This window comes from the organism of the source record quoted next, unplaced genomic scaffold (assembly GCF_019419815.1).
Source record: "Pyrus x bretschneideri cultivar Hongxiangsu unplaced genomic scaffold, Pyrus_bretschneideri_v1 Contig28, whole genome shotgun sequence".
NCBI lineage: Eukaryota > Viridiplantae > Streptophyta > Magnoliopsida > Rosales > Rosaceae > Pyrus > Pyrus x bretschneideri.
The window spans coordinates 4447475-4470430 of NW_025999590.1; the positions used below are offsets into that span (position 1 = coordinate 4447475).

The window sequence follows — 22956 nt, forward strand, 5'->3', positions numbered from 1 at the left end:
TATGCATTTCCCTCTTTTCCTCTACCCTCCTAAGCTTCCTTCACATTTTCCCTTCTTTTTCGCTTTTCTTCTTTTTCCTACTCCTTTTCTCTATTCTCTGAATTTTCCTCTCATTTTCCTTCTTCCCTTTCTACTTTTCCCTTCTCCCTTTCTCCTTTTCTCCTTTTCCTTCTCTCTACCCTTCAGAGTTTCCTTCCCATTTTCCCCTCATTTCCTCTCATTTTCCTCCTTCCCCTTCTCTACTTTTCCCTTCTCCTTTTCTCCCTTTCCTTCACCTCTACCCTCCAGAGTTTCCTTCTCATTTTCCCCTCTCTTTTGACGTCATTATATTTGGGTTGAGATGCGGACCTATTATTGGAGTAATTTTTCGGTGTACCCGGCACACCAAATTTTTTTGGTGTACCCTCACTCATAATGGTGAGGGTGCACCAAAAAAAATTGGTGCACCCTCACTTTTTGTACACCAAAAAAATTCTAATGAGTGAGGGTACACCAAAAAAATTTGGTGTACCCGGTACACCTAAAAATTTTTCCTATTATTGATGGATGGACAGCCAAGTCAATGCTTGTTTTGGTCAAGCAATTGGAAATATCTTTTTTGCTTAGGGAAATGATGGCCACTCGTGGTAAGTGATGAGAGGGGGACCCCATGCAATGTTTTTCTTGATTATTCATTATTTGAAAGCGGATGAATAATGTTACGGTCTAATAGTATTTCTCTTTACTTGTAAGTGAGAAGTTTTAGGTTTGATTCTCGTCAAATGCGAATTTGAACATGTTATTGCTAGCTCATTGTGAGGCTTAGCCAACTCCCTCTTCTTAATATAGACAATATCGTTTATTCATAAAAAAAAAAAGTGGATGAATAATATCAACTTGATCTCCTTTCATATTTCATTTCAACGCTGAAAAATGTCCAATTTGGTGTACTGGTACTTTTGTTGATTATTTTGTTCCTTTATTGGAAATTTTAATGAAAAGTCTACGATATTGTTCACTTTAACGAAAAATCACATTTTTACACTAAAAAGTCAAACCTGGTACAATTCACTTTACTTTTTATTTTGTTCTTATCGTTAATACTCAAAGTTTTTAAACTCTTTTCATTAATTTTTCTTATTTTATTTTATGAGAGATTCTTTCAGATAACTTAATTTTATTTTTAGAGGCGTCATTACTCATTCAATATTTGCCACGATTTTCAAAACGTACGTTACCTTTCTAATGGACGATTGCCACATTATGGGTTTGTGAGATAAAGACAATCTCTCCCCATCCGGTTGATAAGAATGGTGGAAATAAAGGATATGGCCATACACGACAGCCAAGCTGTTGAAAGACACTTCCATTTTTTTAATGTCTTGTACATATTATATTTTATAATTAGGATAAATGAGCGCTTTACAAATTAATCAATGCACTGAATAATATAGTAGCAAAGTCCTCTGTCATAAACTTTATATGTTGATGAATGTCTAAGATAGAGTTCACTACAAGAAAATAAGTGAAATATTATCCTATACATTTGCAATTAAAAAGACAAATAACATATGTACACATGATGTAGGATTTAACAAGATAAAACTCACCACTGAGAAAATCCTCAGACTCTTAAATTAGGACAAACAATAAGAGAAATGAGTACAGAAAGACTTACAAAACTCATCAACTAGACCCACATACTAGTAGACAATTTTTTCACTGCGCTTTGCTACTCAATATCTCTTTAGCCTTCAAGTGAAAGTGGCACGACACTAACGCGGCCGTTAATCACTATCTCCTCGAAATTTGCAAGATACTAACATGATCATGCAGAATGTATGAAATGTAATGATTTTTTGAAATCAATCAATTACGAAAATTACAAGGCACATTCTCATAATTGATTTCTAATTGAAACACAATGAAAAATCAGTGATTAAAAACTAAAATATTTTCTTTGAAAACACATGGACACAAAACTGATTTTTCTCAAATAAAGACTCTTATGCCGACTCACTTTAAAAGCCAGAACATGCAACATATAAGTGTTGAATAAACGGTCAAGAAAATATAACTTTCTCTTTCTAAATGCAGTGCTGCCGACTACATGTGCCGTATATGAAAGCTGCTGTATGAATTCTGCTCACAATATATGTGACAGCCCGTCCCGAAAATATCGAAAATGTACGCGTGAAAAGACGAAATTGCCCCTAGTACGTTTTCTTTTCATGTTGTGGTTGTTTTGGGTTTTTATTGGCTTGTTGGGAGCCACCCACACACTAACCTACACCTACACACTTTCCCTGCCCTGTACCCCTCTCCCGTGCCCAGTTCCCTTCCCCATTCCTTCCCTTTTTCTTCTTAAACGTACGGACACACACACAAGCACACTAATCACCCACAGATCGAAGAAGCCAAACCCATATTCGAGCTCATGAGGCTCGTGGGAACTCAACCGTACCATTTTCAGGTAAGAATATCAACGTTTTCACGTCGATTCCACGAAGTCCGATTTTGGGTACTATTCATGCAAACATAATTTCTCACATTTTAGGGAAAATGAAGCTTGTAGATAGCTTGGTGAGGTCCCAAGGAGGCTCGGAGTAGTTCGTTTGAAGAAATTGGACGTCGGGATCACTGTATTTGGAGTTGGCCGGAGTTGGGTGGTTTGGACAGGTGAGATCTCGTGGTTTTCAACCCTTAAAAGTAGTATATTTGTGTTCTCCTAGGTCTAAGCTTCAATTTGGTCGTGATTTCATGAAATTTGGACGAAAAATGAACGAGATATCAAAGTTTAAAATTTTTCCAGTTTTCCGGCGCCGGCGACGTTGCCGGAGTCTCGCCGGGGAAGGAGACGGAATATTCCGTCAAGTCTGATGGAATATTCCTGACGCCGTTGACGGAATCCATTAGAACTAACGGAATATTCCTAACGGCGTCAGTTGACGCCGTCAGCGTGCCAGGCACGTGCCTGCGCGTGGCCAGCGCATGTGGCCGTGTCTTGGCCGGCGCGTGGAGGCGCGTGCGGCGGTGGAAAATTTTTCTAAAAATTTGGGTGTGATCCTGAGGTTGTGTAGAGCACGTTGGTATATTCAATTGTCCAATTTGAGCAATGTATGAGAAGTTATTACGAAAAGAAGGTTATGTGCTTTAAAATTAACGTTTTTATAGTTATTTCGCATATAGGTGAGACGTATCCCGAGGACGAGCGTGGTCACTCGAGGCAGGGGGGCTACGACCCTTCCACTTATCAGTGAGTCGGCTTTTGGTTTTCCGTAAATAGGTATACCTATATACTTATATTTTCCCAGAAATTAATTTAAATGTTTATTAATTATATGCCATGCATTATACTATCGTCTTTTATGCATTATTAGTTGCATTACTGGGAGTATATATTTATATTCATATGCATGTTTGGGTGCTGCGGACGCACAGGTAAGTGCCAGGTAAGTGTGATTTAATATCTGCATTTGATAGTGATTAGAGATGCTTAGAGAGCTCATAACCTGCACCCCCGGTGTTAGTGTTCCCGCTCAGAGTAGGGCACAGTCCTTCACGTGATGTTCACCTCTCGCACCACACGCTCAGCTTGGATCTAAGTTAGGTGCACAGTCCTGTCGTACAGACCACTTTAGGTGGTTCCGACTCGTAGGTGACCCGCAATTATTCGCACAGCCTTCACGTGATCGTAGCACTAGAGCGTTTATATGTATTACACCCAGGCCTGTCGTACAGACCACTTTAGGTGGTTCCGACTCGTGGGCAGGTTCAGTTATTGAGATTGAGATTTGAGCTCTAGATGCAGCCGTACAGGTCACGTTAGGTGACTCCGGCTGCCAGATGATATGTTATTGATGTGATTTATACCTGAGCACTTGCATTTCATTCTGAGGTTCCGACATGGCATATTCTTGAGCATGACTGGCACGTATATATATATATATATATATATATATATATATACGTGCCTACGTTTATTTTCTGGGAAGTATACAGGTTTTACGGCGAGGGGTTAGAATATTGTTTTTGAAATGGTTTTTGAAAAGCTTTGTTTTTGCCCACTCACGCTTTTGTTTTGCGCCCCTCCTGGTTCTAGCTCTTCAGTACTTTTGGTGGTTTCCCAGAGGGCTTTCCCGGCATTTCTGACAGACGGTCACCAGCGTAGGGCCACCTTCGGGTGTATCATTGTCACATCTTTTCCGTTTGGACTGCTGTAGGCTTATTGCTCTGAACTCGTGTCTCACTTACGCTTGCACTTATTACTTTTAACTTATGTATGCTAGTTTTTATTTCTTCGTACTTTTACGTTACTATTTTATTAGCTTCCGCACTGTGCACATGGTTACGTCACTCCCACGTGACGGCCAGCACGCCCTGCTCTCGATCGGGGTGTGTCAATATAACTCTCAGCAACTACAGAAAACCACTCATGCTCTCAGCGGCAGCAAAAACCAAAACCACACAAACTACTTTAATGCATGCAGCACCCAAAACTGAAATCCATATTCTAATGCACTCGGTGGTGTGCTAATGCATATGCATTGACGAACATACCTGAGTGGACGTCTCTGAACATGAAAATTTAACCTCAATACGAAAGAAATAAATCCGAACATGAATATAAGATGAAAGCATGCAAGCAGGAAAGACGACAGAACCTTCCGGACGACAACGTAATCCCCAAATGACAAACTTAACTCCACATCAGTTACAGCGTGGAAGGTGTACATAACCTGCGGTAGGCGAAAAGAAACAGTAACTAGAAACTAAGAAGTCGAACAGACTAAAACTTGGATACAACAACAATAGCATAAAGATACCTCTCCTAAGAAATAGTCCCTCAACCCTGTCAATTCATCATAGGTTTCAGAAGCAAAGCTACGGCTGAGATCCTCATACGATGGTGGTGGAGGCATAGTGTCCTCTGTAGGCGGACTATGCGATGCTTCAATTTGCTGCTTTTCTGACAAAATCTGTCCCAACAAATAGTGTCAATGGTCTCTGCTTTTAGTAGCAAGACACTAGAATAATATACAGCCAAATGAATTGGGAAAAGAAATTTTCATGCTGAAAGGAAGACTTTAGGATATTTCATACCTCGCCTTCAAGCTGATCAAGTATCTGAAGAACGTTCTGGATGATAGTTGCGCTCTGCTTCAACCTTGAATTGGGACGAAAAATGACAAGTTTACAAAATTAATATCCTTTTCAGTCTTATCACTAGAACAGGCCAAGGTCTTAATACTTAAATAAAAAAGGGAAGGCAATCCCTTACCATTGCAAGAAGCCGCTGAAGAGTCAATCTTTGCTGTTGACCTTCAACAGCAGCCATAGTTGCACTAGCTTCTTTTCCCAATATTGCAACTCTAGACTGCAGCTTCTAGTTTCATGCTTTGGTTTCAGCAGCTTGTAGTTTCCTGAAGCTTGGCTTCAGCAGCTTCTAGTTTCATGATAATATCAGCATTACCTGCAGAATCCCGTGCTTTGGTTTGGCATCTGGAAACATCTATAGCCTATCCCGGTGGAAGTTATTATATATAGACAAATCTGAAGGAGTAATAAAAAAACCAACAACCAAATTACAACAAAGCTTCAAGTAATGAAGCAATCTCAACAAGTTTACATTAAACAACTTAAGATTTTGCGTTCTCTATGAATACCAATGCATGATTGTCTCAAAATGAACAAACACTTTTAAAAGAAAACAAAAAAAGTTAACCGAGAAAATGTACGATAACCATGTAACATGTAAAATCACTATAGTAAAAATGGGTAGGAAACAGAAGAAACTGCATAGACCTGAGCTTCAGCTTCTTGCCGCATTGTAGCATATTGCTGAGCTAGATGTCGAGCATCCTCCAAGGGCGCTCCCACTATCATTGCCCTTAAAGGCTCTGCAACCTACACAGGCAAATTGATAAGCACAGAAAGAGTTATTATGCAAACCTATAGAAAGAAACGGCGAAACAGTTTGTCATATGATGCATAATAACACAAAAAGTAGTCCAGTTCTTGAACCCCACGTGAAAATGGAAACAATTTTTACTGTAAATTTCTTTCGTAATAATCAAATGCACACGAAAATTAGTCTTTTCAGAACCATATTTCCTGCTATCTTCTGATAGCTTGGTACCTGTTGAAAAAGTATTATGTATACCAACTGATAAAACCAACATGAATTCACATCCAAACTCCCAAGAAAAGACAACGCATTTCAAGCAACATACCTATTTCAACGTGCTTTGAACCGGCCACAATGTAACCTTCCACTCCGCGGACAGTTTCCTTTTGGTAATGCTGTTAAAGAAGAAGCAAAAAACGATAGGTAACACAACTAACGTGATGCTCGTTTAAAGCACAGACAAAAAATAAGCGTAGCAACCTTTGCAGCACGAGTTGATATGTACAGCTTCTCGAGTTTCTGATGCTGTTGAAATTCATTTTCATCCGAGGCAACATTATCTGATTCCCCATATATGCCACCAGAAAATTGTTTGAACACAGCCTGACGGTGTTCACAAAATAATCAAAAGCAAACTCGATAAAGCTTCGACTAACTCTTATGCATTAATGAAGCATAGAACGTTGAATTATATGCCATTTTCGCTTGAAGTTTTCCGAAAATGTAAAAATTAAGCATCCAATTAAATTCGAAAATCGATAAGTAATTAGCAACGCCTAGCTCAAAATTTCAGAAATTTAGCAACATTACACTCCAACACATCCCCAAACAGAGCAGAAATAGTGAAAAATCTATTCGAATTCGAATCGATCCAATTCAACTCGAACAATTATATAAATATTATTCATTAAGCAATCTCAGTATCTCGCAATCAACGCAGATTATGTTCATATCATAATCCATACCGAAATACAAATTCGGAATCAAACAAGAGAGTACCTGCTGTTGCTTGGCGACCTGATCTCTGAGCTTCCTGATTGCCTCCATCAACGGTTGGTCGGAGCTCAGCAGTAAGACTTGATCTGGAGGCTGATTTTGTAGAATTTTCAGGTCGACGGGCCGAGGGCCCACTCCAACAACACTGATACTGTCCCCACTTAACCACCTGCACAATCCTCAGGTGTGGAGTTTTATCACAAAAGACCTCGATGTTAATTAGAGAGGGGTATTTCTATTTAAAACACTCTTCTCTTCTCCCTCTGTCCGATGTGGGACTGGGGTTCCAACAGATTTGTCTGTTATTTTCCGTTAAATGACCGCCACGTCGCCGCCGTCGTGGTGCGATTACCTTTCTTTCTTTTTTTGTTTTTGGAAACGCGATTACCTTCTTTCTTTATCTTCAATTAAACGTTAGTCTCCCACTCCTCTTCACTTCATTTCATTCCTTTTTGTATTTAGTTTATGTGCAGCTGTTCATTACTTTTTTTTCTTTTTCTTATAAAATAAAAAAACATGCCTATTACGATAACTTGTAAATAAGAGATTTTAATTTTGATTTAAAAATAATAATAATGAAAAATATTTATGAGGATCCATTGGGCCTATAAGCCCTGCTTTGAATTCAGTAATTGAGCCCAGTCTTTTTTCAATTTTGTTGACAGCCCATTTTGATTTCACTTTTTAATTTTTAGTTTATAGTTTGGAGTTTTCAGTTTTTTTTTTTTTTTGAAAATTAAAAACTAAAAAAATTCTTTTCGTAACTATTTTTAGTTTTCAGTTGTTAAAAAAAAAAAAATTAAAACTGAAAATCAAAAGCGAAAATTCTAGGCCGAATTTTGAAATCTCTATTTAGTTTTTTTTTTATATTTTAAACTGAAAACGAAATGATTATCAAATGGTCTCTTAGTTTAAGAATCATAAAATTGAAACTTGTGTGTAAAGAGAAGAGCACTATGCTCTAAAGAGTAGAACACCCCCAAAACTACATGGCAAGTAGGGGTAAACATGTGAACAGAAAAATCAATGAACATAATCAAATCGAATAAGTCAATTTTGGCCTAAATTGGTTTTGTTTATTCCGTCGCAGAGATATTTTAAAGAATCTGAATCGTCACAAGGACGAAGATCTTCTTAAAAGTCAAGCAGTGGAGAACCAAAAGGTGTGTTTTTCAAAATAATGGCTCTTGTAATATCCATGAAATAGGTTTTATTTTTCAATATGAAATTATTGCTACTTGTTTAAAGCTTCCATTTAAGCCACACTTTAAAGTTGAAAAAATGATTTATACAGTGAATTATTGTCTGATCGATGTTTATTCTTACTCATATTCTATGTTTTTTTCTTTTTCTTTTTCATTTTTCTGAAGTCTCTTTGGCACAAAGCTCTCGAGTTCAGAATCTTACTTCAGAAAGCATTTCCATGCCGGTTACTTGGTCTAACTAAGACCTGTCATGCTGTATCTTGTAGAATAGCCACTTTCAGAAACAAATCGATAGACAAATGGCAGAGGAAGATGAAGGTAACCACATGTGCTGCTGCTATTAAAAGCAAACTGCATGATTTTAATCAGGGACTAGGATTCTCTCCCCTCCTCTTTCCATCCCCTTTCATCTCCTCCTTTCATATTCTTTATGTTGTCTTTCTCTTTCAATAAAAAATTAATATAAGATGTTGACGTAGTTTAACCGTGACTGTTCAAATAGGAGGAGAGAGAAAAGAAGGTAAAAAAAGAGGGGAGAGAATCATACGACTTTAATCAGGTTTGGCTCTATAATTGAACTTGTAACCATGCCTTTCCTTATGACGGACTTGTGCCATGCTTTGCCAGATATTCACCAAGAATTCATTTTTCTTTTTCCAATTGCAGAATATCAGTGAACAAGTTGCTTCTTATGTGAGAGATCCAAGCAAAATGGTTAGACAGGTCAGATGAGGAAATCAGCAGTTGTGTATTTGGCACTGTAAGATTTTAACTCTTACATCCAAATTGAAAAGAATGAAAATTTCACAGTTCCCAAGGTCTCACGTGCATGCTCAGATACGAGGAATTTTTCAGTATGATCGGTACACGGGATGGTATATCACATGTTACTATACAAATGGTTGGATATGTGTGCTAAAAAATTAATAACTTAAAAAATAAAATTTCTGACCACTTCTATTAAAATATGTAGTGTACCACTTGTGTTCGCGTCACAATTAAAAATTTCCCCTTAGATACAATTCATATTTTTAACATCAAGATGAGTTTTTCTTAAGTTTTGTACGTTTAGTAATTTAAACATGACTAAACATGATTTATGGATGTGCAGGTTTCTGAGGGGGACAACACTACACAGGGAGAGGGACTGATTGCATATACTTGTGGTTAACTATAATCCTATGCTAATCTTAGGACCCATCAGTAAATTCGTTGGATTAAATGTCCCATGGAATTTTCATTTTTCCCATATTCATTGTTTGGGATGGATGCAGTTTATAATTAGTTTGATACTAGGTTTGAACATATTTTGGGTTGTTTGTGGTGTTTGCTTCATTTTTTTTTAGATGGCTCAAATGTGACTTGATGAATTTGTTCCTTTTATTGTTATAAGAAAAGACCATGTAGCCAGCGTTCGAGGGCTATAAGTGTTTCAATACTCTTCATTCGTCATTAGCTTTATTTAAAATTTTGTTTGCCACTTGGATGTGCAGCCTGTGAGGTCTGCTTTTGTTTTCCCCGATGCCGAAATAATTCCCGCCCCCCAAACAAAAAAAAAAAAATCTACCATGTGTAGAAGCATTTTTTTGTTTTACTTATTTACCCCCCCCAAACAAAAAAAAAAAAATCTACCATGTGTAGAAGCATTTTTTTGTTTTACTTATTTACTGATACTCTGCTAGTATCGCTCATGCTGGATGTATTTTATGCTACATTTGATGGCGTTGAACACATTTAAACTTCGGTATCTAGTTCGAAGGGGCTTTTAGATCTCAAGCGGTTAAGAGTGATTAGCTTTGAACTTGAAGTTTTGAAGGTAGAAAACATCTTGAGAGCAAGGAATGCAAAGATACATCTATACCAAGTCAAATTACAAACTCATGGTGGGCTTGTGGACGAGTGTCGCTTCTTTTTTTGGGAGATGGAGGACCAACCTACTAGAGCAAGCGCGAAAAAGAAGCCAACAGCTGTGAGGCGCACCTTCCAGCCTCTCAGGCTGCAGTTATTGCTAGCAACCCTCGTCTTTGGAATTGTGTCATCAGGTTCATTCTCTTGCCCTTCTTTGTCTGAAAAACATACGGACACACCTGGAAACGTTTTTGAAATGAATACGGACACACCTGGAAGTGTTTAGATGAAGTATAATTCAATGCAATACAACAACACAACATACTTGTGTCTTCTTCATCAGAGTCCATGATGAGGATATCAATGTTGTCGATATCTTTTGTTGCACAACCGCCCAGGAAGTATATTCCCGGTCTGCACTTCGACGACTTCAAATCTCCACCGATAACAAATGGATAATTAGGATCTGATTTGGAGTTGTGTTGGGTACTCATCTTGTCTTGGTGCTCTTGCACAAGCTCGACACCAAACTCCTTTACCCAAAACACGTCACGTCGTCCGGTTATTACCGAAACCACCACTTCATCTCCACATTGTAATATTGCTTCATTCTCCATCTTCCAGTGGCTCAACCATATCATATCTTCTCCGTCACCTGGAATTCCATAGAACATTGGGGCTTGGATCCACTTCAGACCCTTACTCTTGTTTCTCACTTTGATCATTATAAAATAATTATTTGAATTTTCCTTTGCATAGGTAGCAAAGATGTTCAAGCCTCGAATTCTGTGACTAGCAAGTAGTAAAGGGACAATAAAAGATATCGAGGACTTGGTACTTTTATAGCTGAACTGGCCTGGAACCTCATTCCCAACAAAAAACGTGCTGAATATACCACGTTGATACAGTCCCTATGTATTTGCCACAGTCATCACAACATTACTCAGTCATTTGTTTCCCATTATATATTTAAGACTTATGAGAGAGAGAAAGAGAGGCGCACCTGGACGGGGACCTCTTTTGGATCCGTGTATATGCATGGATTATGCATTCGAACAGCTGGCATGGATTCCAATTTGCACAAGCCCAAAAGTTTGATCATTTCCACATCAACTCTATCAATAGGCTCTATTTTGTAACAGAATTCCCACTCAACAAGATTCCAGTTGTCACCAACAAATGCTCCATAACATTGCCCAGGGGAATGATTAGTTATTTTTTTTAATGATTTGCATCTGACTATATTTAGCAGTCGGTGTACTTTCGGCAACCCCACAAGCGATCCGAGCCTATCACAACCCGCGAAAGAGAGGTAATCGATCCTCCTCAAACCTTTGATGAAAACTGGCAAACTGCAAATTGGATTCTCATCTAAGCATAATCTCCGCAAGTAGGATAGATTACTTAAATCCGTAGGAAAGACATCATCAGAAAGATTGCACCCCTTCAGACTTAACTCTACTAAAGAGCATGGAAAAGAACTCAAGATAGTTAAACTTCTTTTTGGCCATAATTCACTTATTGGAATTCCATCTGTCTCAAGAACTTTCAGAGACTCCATCTTCTTCATCATCTCCACTGGAAACTCATCAAGATTTGAGCAACCAGATAAAATGAGTGTTTCAAGTGATTTAAGCATGTACATGTTCTTCGGAAGCTTCCTAAGATTCTTGCAGTCCTTCATATTCAAGTACACGAGTCTCCCCAGGTTTCCAATGGATTCATGAACATTCTTCACGCTTGTGCAATCTACAAGAATCAGTTCCTCTAGATTGGGGAAAAGTGAGAAGTCAATGGTTTCACCAAGGCCATGAGAATGGCTGACGTCAAGGATCTTCAACGATGGAAGAAACTGTGGAAACAGAGGGAAAAAAAATGAAAAGAAAATAGAACAATGAAATAAGTATCTAAGATAAGAAATTAGTCATCGAATTAAAGAAAATAAGGAAAATGAATTGAAATGCATAGAGTAACATACTTTTGTTCCTCTGCATACTTGTCTCAAGCTACTGTATTGCATTTCAAGAACAATTACGTTCTCCAAAGGAAAATCAATTGGTATAGAATCCAAAGGAAATTCAAGCCAACACAACCATCTTAATTTTGTAGGGAAATCTGCATAACATCCATCCAGTCGTACATGACTAAGATGGAGTAGTTGTAAATTGCACATCCTTGCAAATGCATTGGTTTCCAAGACTATCTCATTTGTGTTTATTGGACTATTTGCAGGATGGTTACGCATATCCAGGACAAGACCTTGGATTTCTTTTTTACCCTAAAGAAAAAAAAAAAAAGACATTAATATGCATAATTTTCACAAGAAGAAATACACATATAGACATAAAAGGCATGTTTCTTACATTTTTCTTCCTCAATACTTGGAAAGAATCCTTATGGCGCCATAATCTACTACGTTCCTCAGGCTTTTCTGATTCTTGGCGAACAATTTCTCTTCCCATAGCACGTATCATGTCATGCATTTTCACCTTGCCGTGTTTATCAAGTGTCACCAAGCATCTATCAATGAGATTTTCAACGCCAATGGTTGTATAGAAATCACATCCATCCAATATTCTAACAATGTAGCTTTTGTTCCTTCCTATTAGGAAACAAGCAATGTGGAGGAATAATTTCCGGTCATGGTCATCTTTTAAACTTTCATAGCTTATTCTTAGTTTATTCATGATTTCACCATCAGGAATAACTTTTAGCTTTTCCAATGCACTTTCCCATACACCTATATTTTGCCCTGATAAAGAAGAACCCAAAACTTTTAGAGCTAATGGAAGTCCGCCGGTATACCGCACTAGTTGTTTTGAGTGCTCCATGTATTCTTCTATGGGATGGTCCTGGCCAAAAGCATGCCAACTCAAAAGCTTTAATGAATCATTGTAATACAAAGTTTGAACTCTGTGCACCTCTGTAACTTGATCTGCCCTTAACAACCTTTCACGCCTAGTTGTTATTAGTATCTTAGTTCCCGGATAAAACTGATCTTTCATCCTTAGGATTGCATCTAATTGGTCCATTTGGTCAACATCATCAAGAACAAGTAGAATTCTTCTAGTGCTTACGGCCCCTTCAATCTTAATTATTCCCTCACTAACACTGTGTATTTTCACTTCTCTGCCTTTCAAAATATCACAAAGAAGTTTCATTTGTATTTGAACTAAGCCATTTGGTTGATCTGCTGTTTCTTTGATATTTTCAATGAAACTACTTCCTTGAAAGCTTCTGAAGTTTGAATTGTAAACATGTTTTGCAATGGTTGTCTTCCCTATTCCAGACATGCCATACACAACAAATATACCAACATCACTTGATCCATCTTGTAACCACAAATTGATGCGTTTGGCTTGAGATTGAATTCCAATCAATTTTGGTTCAACACTCAACGGCGTGCGACTTAACTTGTCTCCTATCACTTTAACAATGTTTTTGATAAACTTTGACTCGTACCTAAGAATTTGCAAACAATATGAAAAATGAATTGGGGAAATTAGATAATTAAAACATATGTTGATTGCCCTTGTTTAAATAAGAAAAAAAAGAGGACTGCTGACAAAATTAAATTGAAAAAAAGAAGAAGAAAGGAATACAGTGCATAATTTATACGAACTATAGACAAATACATCACAAATCACATCCTAACTTTTTTCCACACCAGCTTTCAAAAAAATTTAAGCAACTGGAAACCAGTAGCTTGATTTTGCAAACAAAATGAAAAAGGAATTGGGGAAATTAGATAATTAAAACATATGTTGATTGCCTTTGTTTAAAAAAGGAAAAAAAAAAGAAAAAAAAAGGACTGCTGACAAAATTAAATTGAAAAAAGAAAAGAAAAAATAAACTTTAACAAAAAGCTCTCAGTACTATTCACTTTAACGAAAAACCATATTTTTATACTAAAAAGTCAATTATGATACTATTCACTTTACCCTTTGTTTTGTCCTTATCGTTAAAACTCAAAACCTTTTTCAATAGCTTTCCTAAAAAAAAAGGAATACATCGCATAATTTATACAAACTATAGACAAATACAATACAGATCACATCCTAACTTTTTTTCACACCAGCTTTCAAAAAAATTTAAGTAAAAAGAGGACTACTGACAAAATTAAATTGAAAAAAAAAAAAAAAAAAAAAAGAAATTGTAACAAAAAGCTCTCTGTACTGTTCACTTTAACGAAAAACCACATTTTTACACTAAAAAATCAATCCTGATACTATTCATTTTACTCTTTATTTTGTCTTTATCGTTAAAACTCAAACATTTTTCATTAGTTTTCCTAAGTCCTTATCGTTAAAACTCAAACTTTTTTCATTAGTTTTCTAAAAAAAGAAATACATCGCATAATTTATACGAACTATAGACAAATACATTACAGATCACATCCTAACTTTTTTGCACACTAGCTTTCAAAAATATTTAAGCAAAAAGAGAACTGCTGACAAAATTAAATTGAAAAAAAAAAAATACTTTAACAAAAAGCTCTTGTACAATTCATTTTAACGAAAAATCATATTTTTACACTAAAAAGTCAATCTTGATACTATTTATTTTACCCTTTATTTTGCCCTTATCGTTAAAACTCAAACATTTTTTTATTAGCTTTCCTAAAAAAAATAAAATACATTGCATAATTTATACGAACTATAGATAAATACATTACAGATCACATCCTAACTTTTTGCCACACCAGCTTTCAAAAATATTTAAGCAACTAGAAACCAGTAGATTAACATGGAAAATGACTAATCCTTGAGTTGAGTTGAGTGTGATTTCTTTAAGTTGACCTAAATTGAGATTATTATTCACTACTGAGATTGAATTAATAAATATATAAAAATCTAGGTCACTACGGATCATACATCAAATTGACCCAAGAAAGAGAAGAGAAATGGAGATAATGAAAGTTACCCATCAGCTTGATTTTGTAAGACCATGCCTGCTAGATCTGCAATCTCTGCAAGTGCCTTCCTCCATCCCTCCACCTTTTCCGGTGACTGATTTTTCTGGCTTCTAGTAAATGCTTTTCTAACACTTCCTGTCTGCTTCCTCACGTGGGACGGATCGACATCGTAGAAGACTGGTAAAACTACATGGTCCGAGGTGGTCCGCTTGCGTTCAAGGATCAGCACAAGCTCATCAAGACACCAACTGGATGACGCGTAATCTTTCGAAAACACGACAACAGAAGTTCGTGACTGCTGGATCGCTTTCTGCAGTCCTGGCTTTATATCTTCTCCTCTCTCAAGTTCGTCGTCGTCTCTGAACGTAAGAAATCCTGCGTTGTTCAAGGCTGTGTAGAGGTGGTCGGTAAAAGTCTTGCGAGTTTCTTCGCCTCTGAAGCTCAAGAACACGTCGTAGCGATAACCCCGAAAAGTGTTGGAATCAGAGGAGGTTCCTGGAGATGTTCTCACAAGAGCCATTGATGTGGATCGATGTTTAAACAAAAAAACTGGTGTTTGCTAGGTGCAATGCAAATGTCTGTGAGCAGGGGAAATATGTAATTGGATCATTTCCATCTACTTCCAGAAAAATTTACAAACAATATTGTAAAATGGGCCGTTCCCATCCATTGACCCAAAAAGCATTTCTTTAAGTCATGGTCGGCCGCTAGTGGCAGACATGAAAAGAAAAAGAAAAGATTACTTCTTATTTTATGTGTGATTTTATAAATAACAATTATATTGATCGTTGCTCATCTTTTTGTGATAAAATGCATTTCTAATTGCACAACCATCTTTTGTGATAAAATAAAACACATTTTGATCGTTGCTCAATGCTTATTTCTCGTTCTTGAATTGTTGGAACCATTTCTACCAATCAACCCACCAACTGGTGTTTCCAATATCACCATATCGAAGGTTTACATATTCAACTGCAAGATTGATTATCCTAAAGATGATGTGGTTATGAGACAAAATTTAAAACTTGATATAACCACATAATAATGTGGCACTTATAATGTTCAGTTAGTTTCATAACGAAAGTTTATAAAAACTTGAATCTTGGTACATGTATGGTTGAACTTAAGGTGATTGATCGAATTGTTGTGTAGTTATAGGTTTGTTGAATAGTAACAAGATTCGACAAGTTATGTCTATATCCTCGGAGTAGGAATATTGGTTTCTCATTATACGAAATATAATTTACAACGTAAGAAAGAAACAAGGGAAGTTGGGAGCATTTTGCTCCCTTCCGTTAGAAGACATAATGATTTTTTATTTTTTATTTTTTATTTTTTATTTTTATGCATTTCCCTCTTTTCCTCTACCCTCAAGTTTCCTTCACATTTTCCCTTCTTTTCCGCTTTTCTTCTTTTTCCTACTCCTTTTCTCTATTCTCCGAATTTTCCTCTCATTTTCCTCCCTCCTTTTCTACTTTTCCCTTCTCATTTTCTCCTTTTCTCCTTTTCCTTCCCTCTACCCTTCAGAGTTTCCTTCCCATTTTCCCCTCATTTCATCTCATTTTCCTCCTTGCCTTTCTCTACTCTTCCCTTCTCCTTTTCTCCTTTTCCTTCCCTCTACCCTCCAGAGTTTCCTTCTCATTTTCCCCTCACTTTTGACATCATTATATTTGGGTTGGGATGTGGACCTATTATTGATGGATGGACAGCCAAGTCAATGCTTGTTTTGGTCGAGCAATTGGAAATATCTCTTTTGCTCAGGGAAGTGATGGCCATTAGTGGTAAGTGACGAGAGGGGGACCCATGCAATGTTTTTCTTGATTATTCATTATTTAAAAGCGGATGAATAATGCTACGGTCTAATAATATTTCTCTTTACTTGTAAGTGAGAAGTTTTAGGTTTGATTCTCGTCAAATGCAAATTTGAACCATGTTATTGCTAGCTCATTGTGAGGCTTAGCCAACTTCCTCTTCTTAATATAGACAATATCGTTTATTCAAAAAAAAAAAAAAAGTGGATGAATAATATCAACTTGATCTCCTTTCATATTTCATTTCAACGTTGAAAAATGTCCAATTTGGTGTACTGGTACTTTTGTTGATTATTTTGTTACTTTATTGGAAATTTTAACGAAAAGTCTACGATACTGTTCACTTTAACAAAAAATCACATTTTTACACTAAAAAGTCAAACTTGGTACAATTCACTTTACTTTTTATTTTGTTCTTATCGTTAAAACTCAAAGTTTTTAAACTCTTTTCATTAATTTTTCTTATTTTATTTTATGAGAGATTCTTTCAGATAACTTAATTTTATTTTTAGAGGCGTCATTACCCATTCAATATTTGCCAAGATTTTCAAAACGTACGTTACCTTTCTAATGGACGATTGCCACATTATGGGTTTGCGAGATAAAGACAATCTCTCCCCATCCGGTTGATAAGAATGGTGGAAATAAAGGATATGGCCATACATGACATCCAAACTGTTGAAAGACACCTCCATTTTTTTAATGTCTTGAACATATTATATTTTATAATTAGGATAAATGAGCGCTTTACAAATTAATCAATGCACTGAATAATATAGTAGCAAAGTCCTATGTCATAAACTCTATATGTTGATGAATGTCTAAGATAGAGTTCACTGCAAGAAAATAAGTGAAATATTATCCTACACATTTGTAATTAAAATGACAAATAACGTGTACACATGATGTAGGATTTAACAAGATAAAACTCACCACTGAGAAAATTCTCAGACTCTTAAATCAGGACAAACAATAAGAAAAATGAGTACAAAAAGACTTACAAAACTCATCAACTAGACCCACATACTAGTAGGCAATTTTTTCACTGCGCTTTGCTACTCAATCTCTCTTCAGCCTTCAAGTGGAAGTGACACGACACTAACACGGCCGTCAATCACTATCTCCTCAAACTTTGCAAGATACTACCGTGATCATGCATAATGTATGAAATGTAATGATTGTTTGAAATCAACCAATTACAAAAATCACAAGGCACATTCTCATAATTGATTTCTAATTGAAGCACAATGAAAAATCAGTGATTAAAAACTAAAATATTTTCTTTGAAAACACATGGACACAAAACTGATTTTTCTCAAATAAAGACTCTTATGCCGACTCACTTTAAAAGCCAGAACATGCAACATATAAGTTTTGAATAAACAGTGAAGAAAATATAACTTTCTCTTTCTAAATGCAGTGCTGCCGACTACATGTGCCGTATATGAAAGCTGCTGTATGAATTCTGCTCACAATATAACTCTCAGCAACTACAGAAAACCACTCATGCTCTCAGCGGCAGCAAAAACCAAAACCACACAAACTACTTTAATGCATGCAGCACCCAAAACTGAAATCCATATTCTAATGCACTCGGTGGTGTGCTAATGCATATGCATTGACGAACATACCTGAGTGGACGTCTCTGAACATGAAAATTTAACCTCAATACGAAAGAAATAAATCCGAACATGAATATAAGATGAAAGCATGCAAGCAGGAAAGACGACAGAACCTTCCGGACGACAACGTAATCCCCGAATGACAAACTTAACACCACATCAGTTACAGCATGGAAGGTGTACATAACCTGCGGTAGGCGAAAAGAAACAGTAACTAGAAACTAAAGAGTCGAACAGACTAAAACTTGGATACAACAACATTAGCATAAAGATACCTCTCCTAAGAAATAGTCCCTCAACCCTGTCAATTCATCATAGGTTTCAGAAGCAAAGCTACGGCTGAGATCCTCATACGATGGTGGTGGAGGCATAGTGTCCTCTGTATGCGGACTATGCGATGCTTCAATTTGCTGCTTTTCTGACAAAATCTGTCCCAACAAATAGTGTCAATGATCTCTGCTTTTAGTAGCAAGACACTAGAATAATATACAGCCAAATGAATTGGGAAAAGAAATTTTCATGCTGAAAGGAAGACTTTAGGATATTTCATACCTCGCCTTCAAGCTGATCAAGTATCTGAAGAATGTTCTGGATGATAGTTGCGCTCTGCTTCAAACTTGAATTGGGACGAAAAATGACAAGTTTACAAAATTAATTTCCTTTTCAGTCTTGTCACTAGAACAGGCCAAGGTCTTAATACTTAAATAAAAAAGGGAAGGCAATCCCTTACCATTGCAAGAAGCCGCTGAAGAGTCAATCTTTGCTGTTGACCTTCAACAGCAGCCATAGTTGCACTAGCTTCTTTTCCCAATATTGCAACGCTAGACTGCAGCTCCTGAAGCTTGGCTTCAGCAGCTTCTAGTTTCATGATAATATCAGCATTACCTGCAGAATCCCGTGCTTTGGTTTGGCATCTGGAAACATCTATAGCCTATCCCGGTGGAAGTTAGTATATATAGACAAATCTGAAGGAGTAATAAAAAAACCAACAACCAAATTACAACAAAGCTTCAAGTAATGAAGCAATCTCAACAAGTTTACATTAAACAACTTAAGATTTTGCGTTCTCTATGAATACCAATGCATGATTGTCTCAAAATGAACAAACACTTTTAAAAGAAAACAAAAAAAGTTAACCGAGAAAATGTACGATAACCATGTAACATATAAAATCACTGTAGTATAAAATGGGTAGGAAACAGAAGAAACTGCATATACCTGAGCTTCAGCTTCTTGCCGCATTGTAGCATATTGTTGAGCTAGATGTCGAGCATCCTCCAAGGGCGCTCCCACTATCATTGCCCTTAAAGGCTCTGCAACCTACACAGGCAAATTGATAAGCACAGAAAGAGTTATTATGCAAACCTATAGAAAGAAACGGTGAACCAGTTTGTCATATGATGCATAATAACACAAAAAGTAGTCCAGTTCTTGAACCCCACGTGAAAATGGAAACAATTTTTACTGTAAATTTCTTTCGTAATGATCAAATGCACACGAAAATTAGTCTTTTAAGAACCATATTTCCTGCTATCTTCTGATAGCTTGGTACCTGTTGAAAAAGTATTATGTATGCCAACTGATAAAACCAACATGAATTCATATCCAAACTCCCAAGAAAAGACAACGCATTTCAAGCAACATACCTATTTCAACGTGCTTTGAACCGGCCACAATGTAACCTTCCACTCCGCGGACAATTTCCTTTTGGTAATGCTGTTAAAGAAGAAGCAAAAAACGATAGGTAACACAACTAACGTGATGCTCGTTAAAAGCACAGACAAAAAATAAGCGTAGCAACCTTGGCAGCACGAGTTGATATGTACAGCTTCTCGAGTTTCTGATGCTGTTGAAATTCATTTTCATCCGAGGCAACATTATCCGATCCCCCATATATGCCACCAGAAAATTGTTTGAACACAGCCTGACGGTGTTCACAAAATAATCAAAAGCAAACTCGATAAAGCTTCGACTAACTCTTATGCATTAATGAAGCATAGAACATTGAATTATATGCCATTTTCGCTTGAAGTTTTCCGAAAATGTAAAAATTAAGCATCCAATTAAATCCGAAAATCGATAAGTAATTAGCAACGCCTAGCTCAAAATTTCAGAAATTCAGCAACATTACACTCCAACACATCCCCAAACAGCTCAGAAATAGTGAAAAATCTATTCGAATTCGAATCGATCCAATTCAACTCGAACAATTATATAAATATTATTTCATTAAGCAATCTCAGTATCTCGCAATCAACGCAGATTATGTTCATATCAAAATCCATACAGAAATACACATTCGGAATCAAACGAGAGAGAGTACCTGCTGTTGCTTGGCGACCTGATCTCTGAGCTTCCTGATTGCCTCCATCAACGGTTGGTCGGAGCTCAGCGGTAGGTAGTCTCGATTTTTCAGAGTTGTGCCCTTCAAGACTTGATCTGGAGGCTGATTTGTCTGGTATTTTCCGTTAAATGACCGTCACGTCGCCGCCGTCGTGGTGCGATTACCTTTCTTTCTTTTTTTGCTTTTGGAAACGCGATTACCTTTCTTTCTTTATCTTGAATTAAACGTTAGTCTCCCACTCCTCTTCATTTCATTTCATTCCTTTTTGTATTCAGTTTATGTGCAGCTGTTCATTGCTTTCTTTCTTTTTTCTTATAAAATAAAATAACAAGTCTATTACGATAACTTATGAATAAGGAGTTTTAGTTTTGATTTAAAAATAATAATAACAAAAGTTATTTATGCGGATCCATTAGGCCTCATAGCGTTAATAAGCCCTGCTTTGAATTTAGTAATTGAGCCCAGTCTTTTTTCAATTTTGTTGAGAGCCCAATTTGATTTCACTTTTTAATTTTTAGTCTATAGTTTGGAGTTTTCAGTTTTTTTTTTTTTTTTTTGAAAATTAAAAACTGAAAAATTCTTTTTGTAACTATTTTTAGTTTTCAGTTGTTAAAAAAAAAAAAAAATTGAAAATCAAAAGAGAAAATTCTAGGCCAAATTTTGAAATCTCCATTTAGTTTTTAAAATTTTTAAACTGAAAACGAAATGATTATCAAATGGTCTCTTAATTTAAGAAGCATAAAATTAAAACTTGTGTGTAAAGAGAAGAGCACTATGCTCTAAAGAGAAGAACACCCCCAAAACTACATGGCAAGTAGGGGTAAACATGTGAACAGAAAAATCAGTGAACATAATCACATCGAATAAGTCAATTTTGGCCTAGATTGGTTTTGTTTATTCTGTCGCAGAGATATTTTAAAGAATTTGAATCGTCACAAGGACGAAGATCTTCTTAAAAGTCAAGTAGTAGAGAACCAAAAGGTGTGTTTTTCAAAATAATGGCTCTTGTAATATCCATGAAATAGGTTTTATTTTTCAAAATAAGGGCCGTGAGTGTTTCAATACTCTTCATGCGCCATTGGCTTTATTTAAAATTTTGTTTTGTTTGCCCACTTGGATGTGCAGCCTATGAGGTACGCTTTAATTATCTCTTTGATGTGTTATAAAATTTATATTTCTATTTGCACAAATTGAGTAATTTTAGTCCTTTAGTTTGATAGGAGACACAATGTGATGCTGGTGCACAAGATTATGCTGACCTCGAACTTTTGGATAACTTTGAGTTTTGCCAACAATTGATCCAGCATCTTCTGGTAAAACAATTAGGGCATCTCATACTTCATCTACTTGAATAATTGCATTTGAATGTGATATACTATACGGTCTACCCAATCTATAAGATTTCTTGTAGTTCAAAACACATGCATTCAGATTACATTTAAAGCTTTTGAAATTGTTAATGATTGTATCCTCCCAACTTGGTATCCTAGTTAGTTTGCTGCTTTGGATGTGTAGAGTGGATGAACATGATTTTCAATAGTGGGCTTGGAACCTAATAGATCCTGAACTTCTATTGATTATTGATTATGATTTTGCACTATTTGATTATTCGTAGAGACAAGCCTTTTATTCTTTAAAAAGTTGCATGCTTAGAAGAGGAAGATTGTTGACAGAAGAGCCTCTAAGAGTTGCAAGATAAGGTATCAATAGATTCTTCGGTTCCCTATGTGAAACTGTTGTGACTTTGTTTTGGAATATCTTTGAGCATCTGTTGAGCAAACTAGGTTAGATTGTTGAATGCTTATTGCATTATGCTTTTGCAGATACAATGTTCATGAGAAGATAGTAAATTTCATAGCTCCAGAGACTATGGCCGTTCCTTCTATAATTCTTGACCTCAATAATTTGTTCAGGTTGAAGAAGCAGAAACCAGCTTCTGTAGTGTAAGAGCGATGCAAGGATGAACCAACTGTAAAGTCCTTGGATCTCATGTTAAGAAATTGCCTGTCGTTAATTTATTTGATATTTATTCTATCTAATATATGTTGTATTGATATTCATGCAATTTACACAATTTCAATGGGGAGCCGAGTTTTTAAGAATGATTTTGTTGTAAACGACAATTACGATTTGTAACTTCGTCACTTACCCCACCTCCAAAAAAAATGCCCGTTATTGCTAAAGATACCTATGTCAAAGTCTTTCCCTTACCATGTGTAGAAGCATTTTTTTGTTTTACTTATTTACTGCTACTCTGCTAGTATCACTAATGCTTGATGTATTTTATGCTATAATTGATGGTGTTGAACACATTTGAACTTCGGTATC

At 36.4% G+C, this 22956-nt stretch overlaps 3 protein-coding genes and 1 pseudogene across 7 annotated transcripts; all 4 read right to left on the reverse strand.

The window, feature by feature from the left end:
- Window positions 1-1430: 1430 nt before the first annotated feature.
- Window positions 1431-7326, reverse strand: LOC103930117 (annotated as a pseudogene).
- Window positions 7327-9835: 2509 nt separating this feature from the next.
- LOC125479224 (disease resistance protein RUN1-like) lies at window positions 9836-15662 on the reverse strand. Of its 2 annotated transcripts, none has more exons than XM_048588334.1 (6): window positions 14860-15662; window positions 12300-13398; window positions 11915-12214; window positions 10940-11788; window positions 10262-10847; window positions 9836-10154 (listed from the first exon to the last, which is right to left on the reverse strand). In XM_048588334.1, the coding sequence occupies exons 1-6, from the start codon at window positions 15369-15371 to the stop codon at window positions 9967-9969; spliced, it is 3534 nt and encodes a 1177-aa protein (XP_048444291.1). In that variant the 5' UTR covers window positions 15372-15662; the 3' UTR covers window positions 9836-9966. The 2 variants fall into 2 exon arrangements, with proteins under 2 accessions (XP_048444291.1, XP_048444290.1); XM_048588333.1 differs by having other exon boundaries at window positions 9836-10175; window positions 14860-15661.
- Window positions 15663-18072: 2410 nt separating this feature from the next.
- Window positions 18073-19152, reverse strand: LOC103930123 (SH3 domain-containing protein 2-like). Its single transcript, XM_048588158.1, has 6 exons — window positions 19015-19152; window positions 18837-18890; window positions 18560-18712; window positions 18398-18472; window positions 18294-18307; window positions 18073-18127 (listed from the first exon to the last, which is right to left on the reverse strand). The coding sequence occupies exons 1-6, from the start codon at window positions 19150-19152 to the stop codon at window positions 18073-18075; spliced, it is 489 nt and encodes a 162-aa protein (XP_048444115.1).
- On the reverse strand, window positions 19073-20947 carry LOC125468081 (SH3 domain-containing protein 2-like). Of its 4 annotated transcripts, none has more exons than XM_048588338.1 (5): window positions 20608-20946; window positions 20086-20208; window positions 19931-20000; window positions 19503-19604; window positions 19073-19215 (listed from the first exon to the last, which is right to left on the reverse strand). In XM_048588338.1, the coding sequence occupies exons 1-4, from the start codon at window positions 20653-20655 to the stop codon at window positions 19510-19512; spliced, it is 336 nt and encodes a 111-aa protein (XP_048444295.1). In that variant the 5' UTR covers window positions 20656-20946; the 3' UTR covers window positions 19073-19215; window positions 19503-19509. The 4 variants fall into 4 exon arrangements, with proteins under 4 accessions (XP_048444295.1, XP_048444297.1, XP_048444296.1 ...); XM_048588340.1 differs by lacking the exon at window positions 19073-19215 and adding an exon at window positions 19233-19249 and having other exon boundaries at window positions 20608-20947; XM_048588339.1 differs by lacking the exon at window positions 19073-19215 and having other exon boundaries at window positions 19298-19604; window positions 20608-20947.
- Between the last annotated feature and the right edge of the window lie 2009 nt (window positions 20948-22956).

Excerpts from the sequence above, each read along its gene's own strand:
- LOC125479224 (XM_048588333.1), bottom strand. The coding sequence starts at position 15,371 with ATGGCTCTTGTGAGAACATCTCCAGGAACCTCCTCTGATTCCAACACT. Across the intron at positions 13,399-14,859 it reads TTACAAAATCAAGCTGATGG|GTACGAGTCAAAGTTTATCA; the intron begins GTAACTTTCATT and ends GCAAATTCTTAG. Across the intron at positions 10,176-10,261 it reads CTCTGATGAAGAAGACACAA|GTGTGTCCGTATGTTTTTCA; the intron begins GTATGTTGTGTT and ends AAACGTTTCCAG.
- LOC103930123 (XM_048588158.1), bottom strand. The coding sequence starts at position 19,152 with ATGAAACTAGAAGCTGCTGAAGCCAAGCTTCAGGAGCTGCAGTCTAGC. Across the intron at positions 18,891-19,014 it reads TTCAGCGGCTTCTTGCAATG|AGCGCAACTATCATCCAGAA; the intron begins GTAAGGGATTGC and ends AGTTTGAAGCAG. Across the intron at positions 18,473-18,559 it reads GGGACTATTTCTTAGGAGAG|GTTATGTACACCTTCCATGC; the intron begins GTATCTTTATGC and ends CGCCTACCGCAG.
- LOC125468081 (XM_048588338.1), bottom strand. The coding sequence starts at position 20,655 with ATGGAGGCAATCAGGAAGCTCAGAGATCAGGTCGCCAAGCAACAGCAG. Across the intron at positions 20,001-20,085 it reads TATCAACTCGTGCTGCCAAG|CATTACCAAAAGGAAATTGT; the intron begins GTTGCTACGCTT and ends CTTCTTTAACAG. Across the intron at positions 19,605-19,930 it reads TTCAAAGCACGTTGAAATAG|GTTGCAGAGCCTTTAAGGGC; the intron begins GTATGTTGCTTG and ends TTGCCTGTGTAG.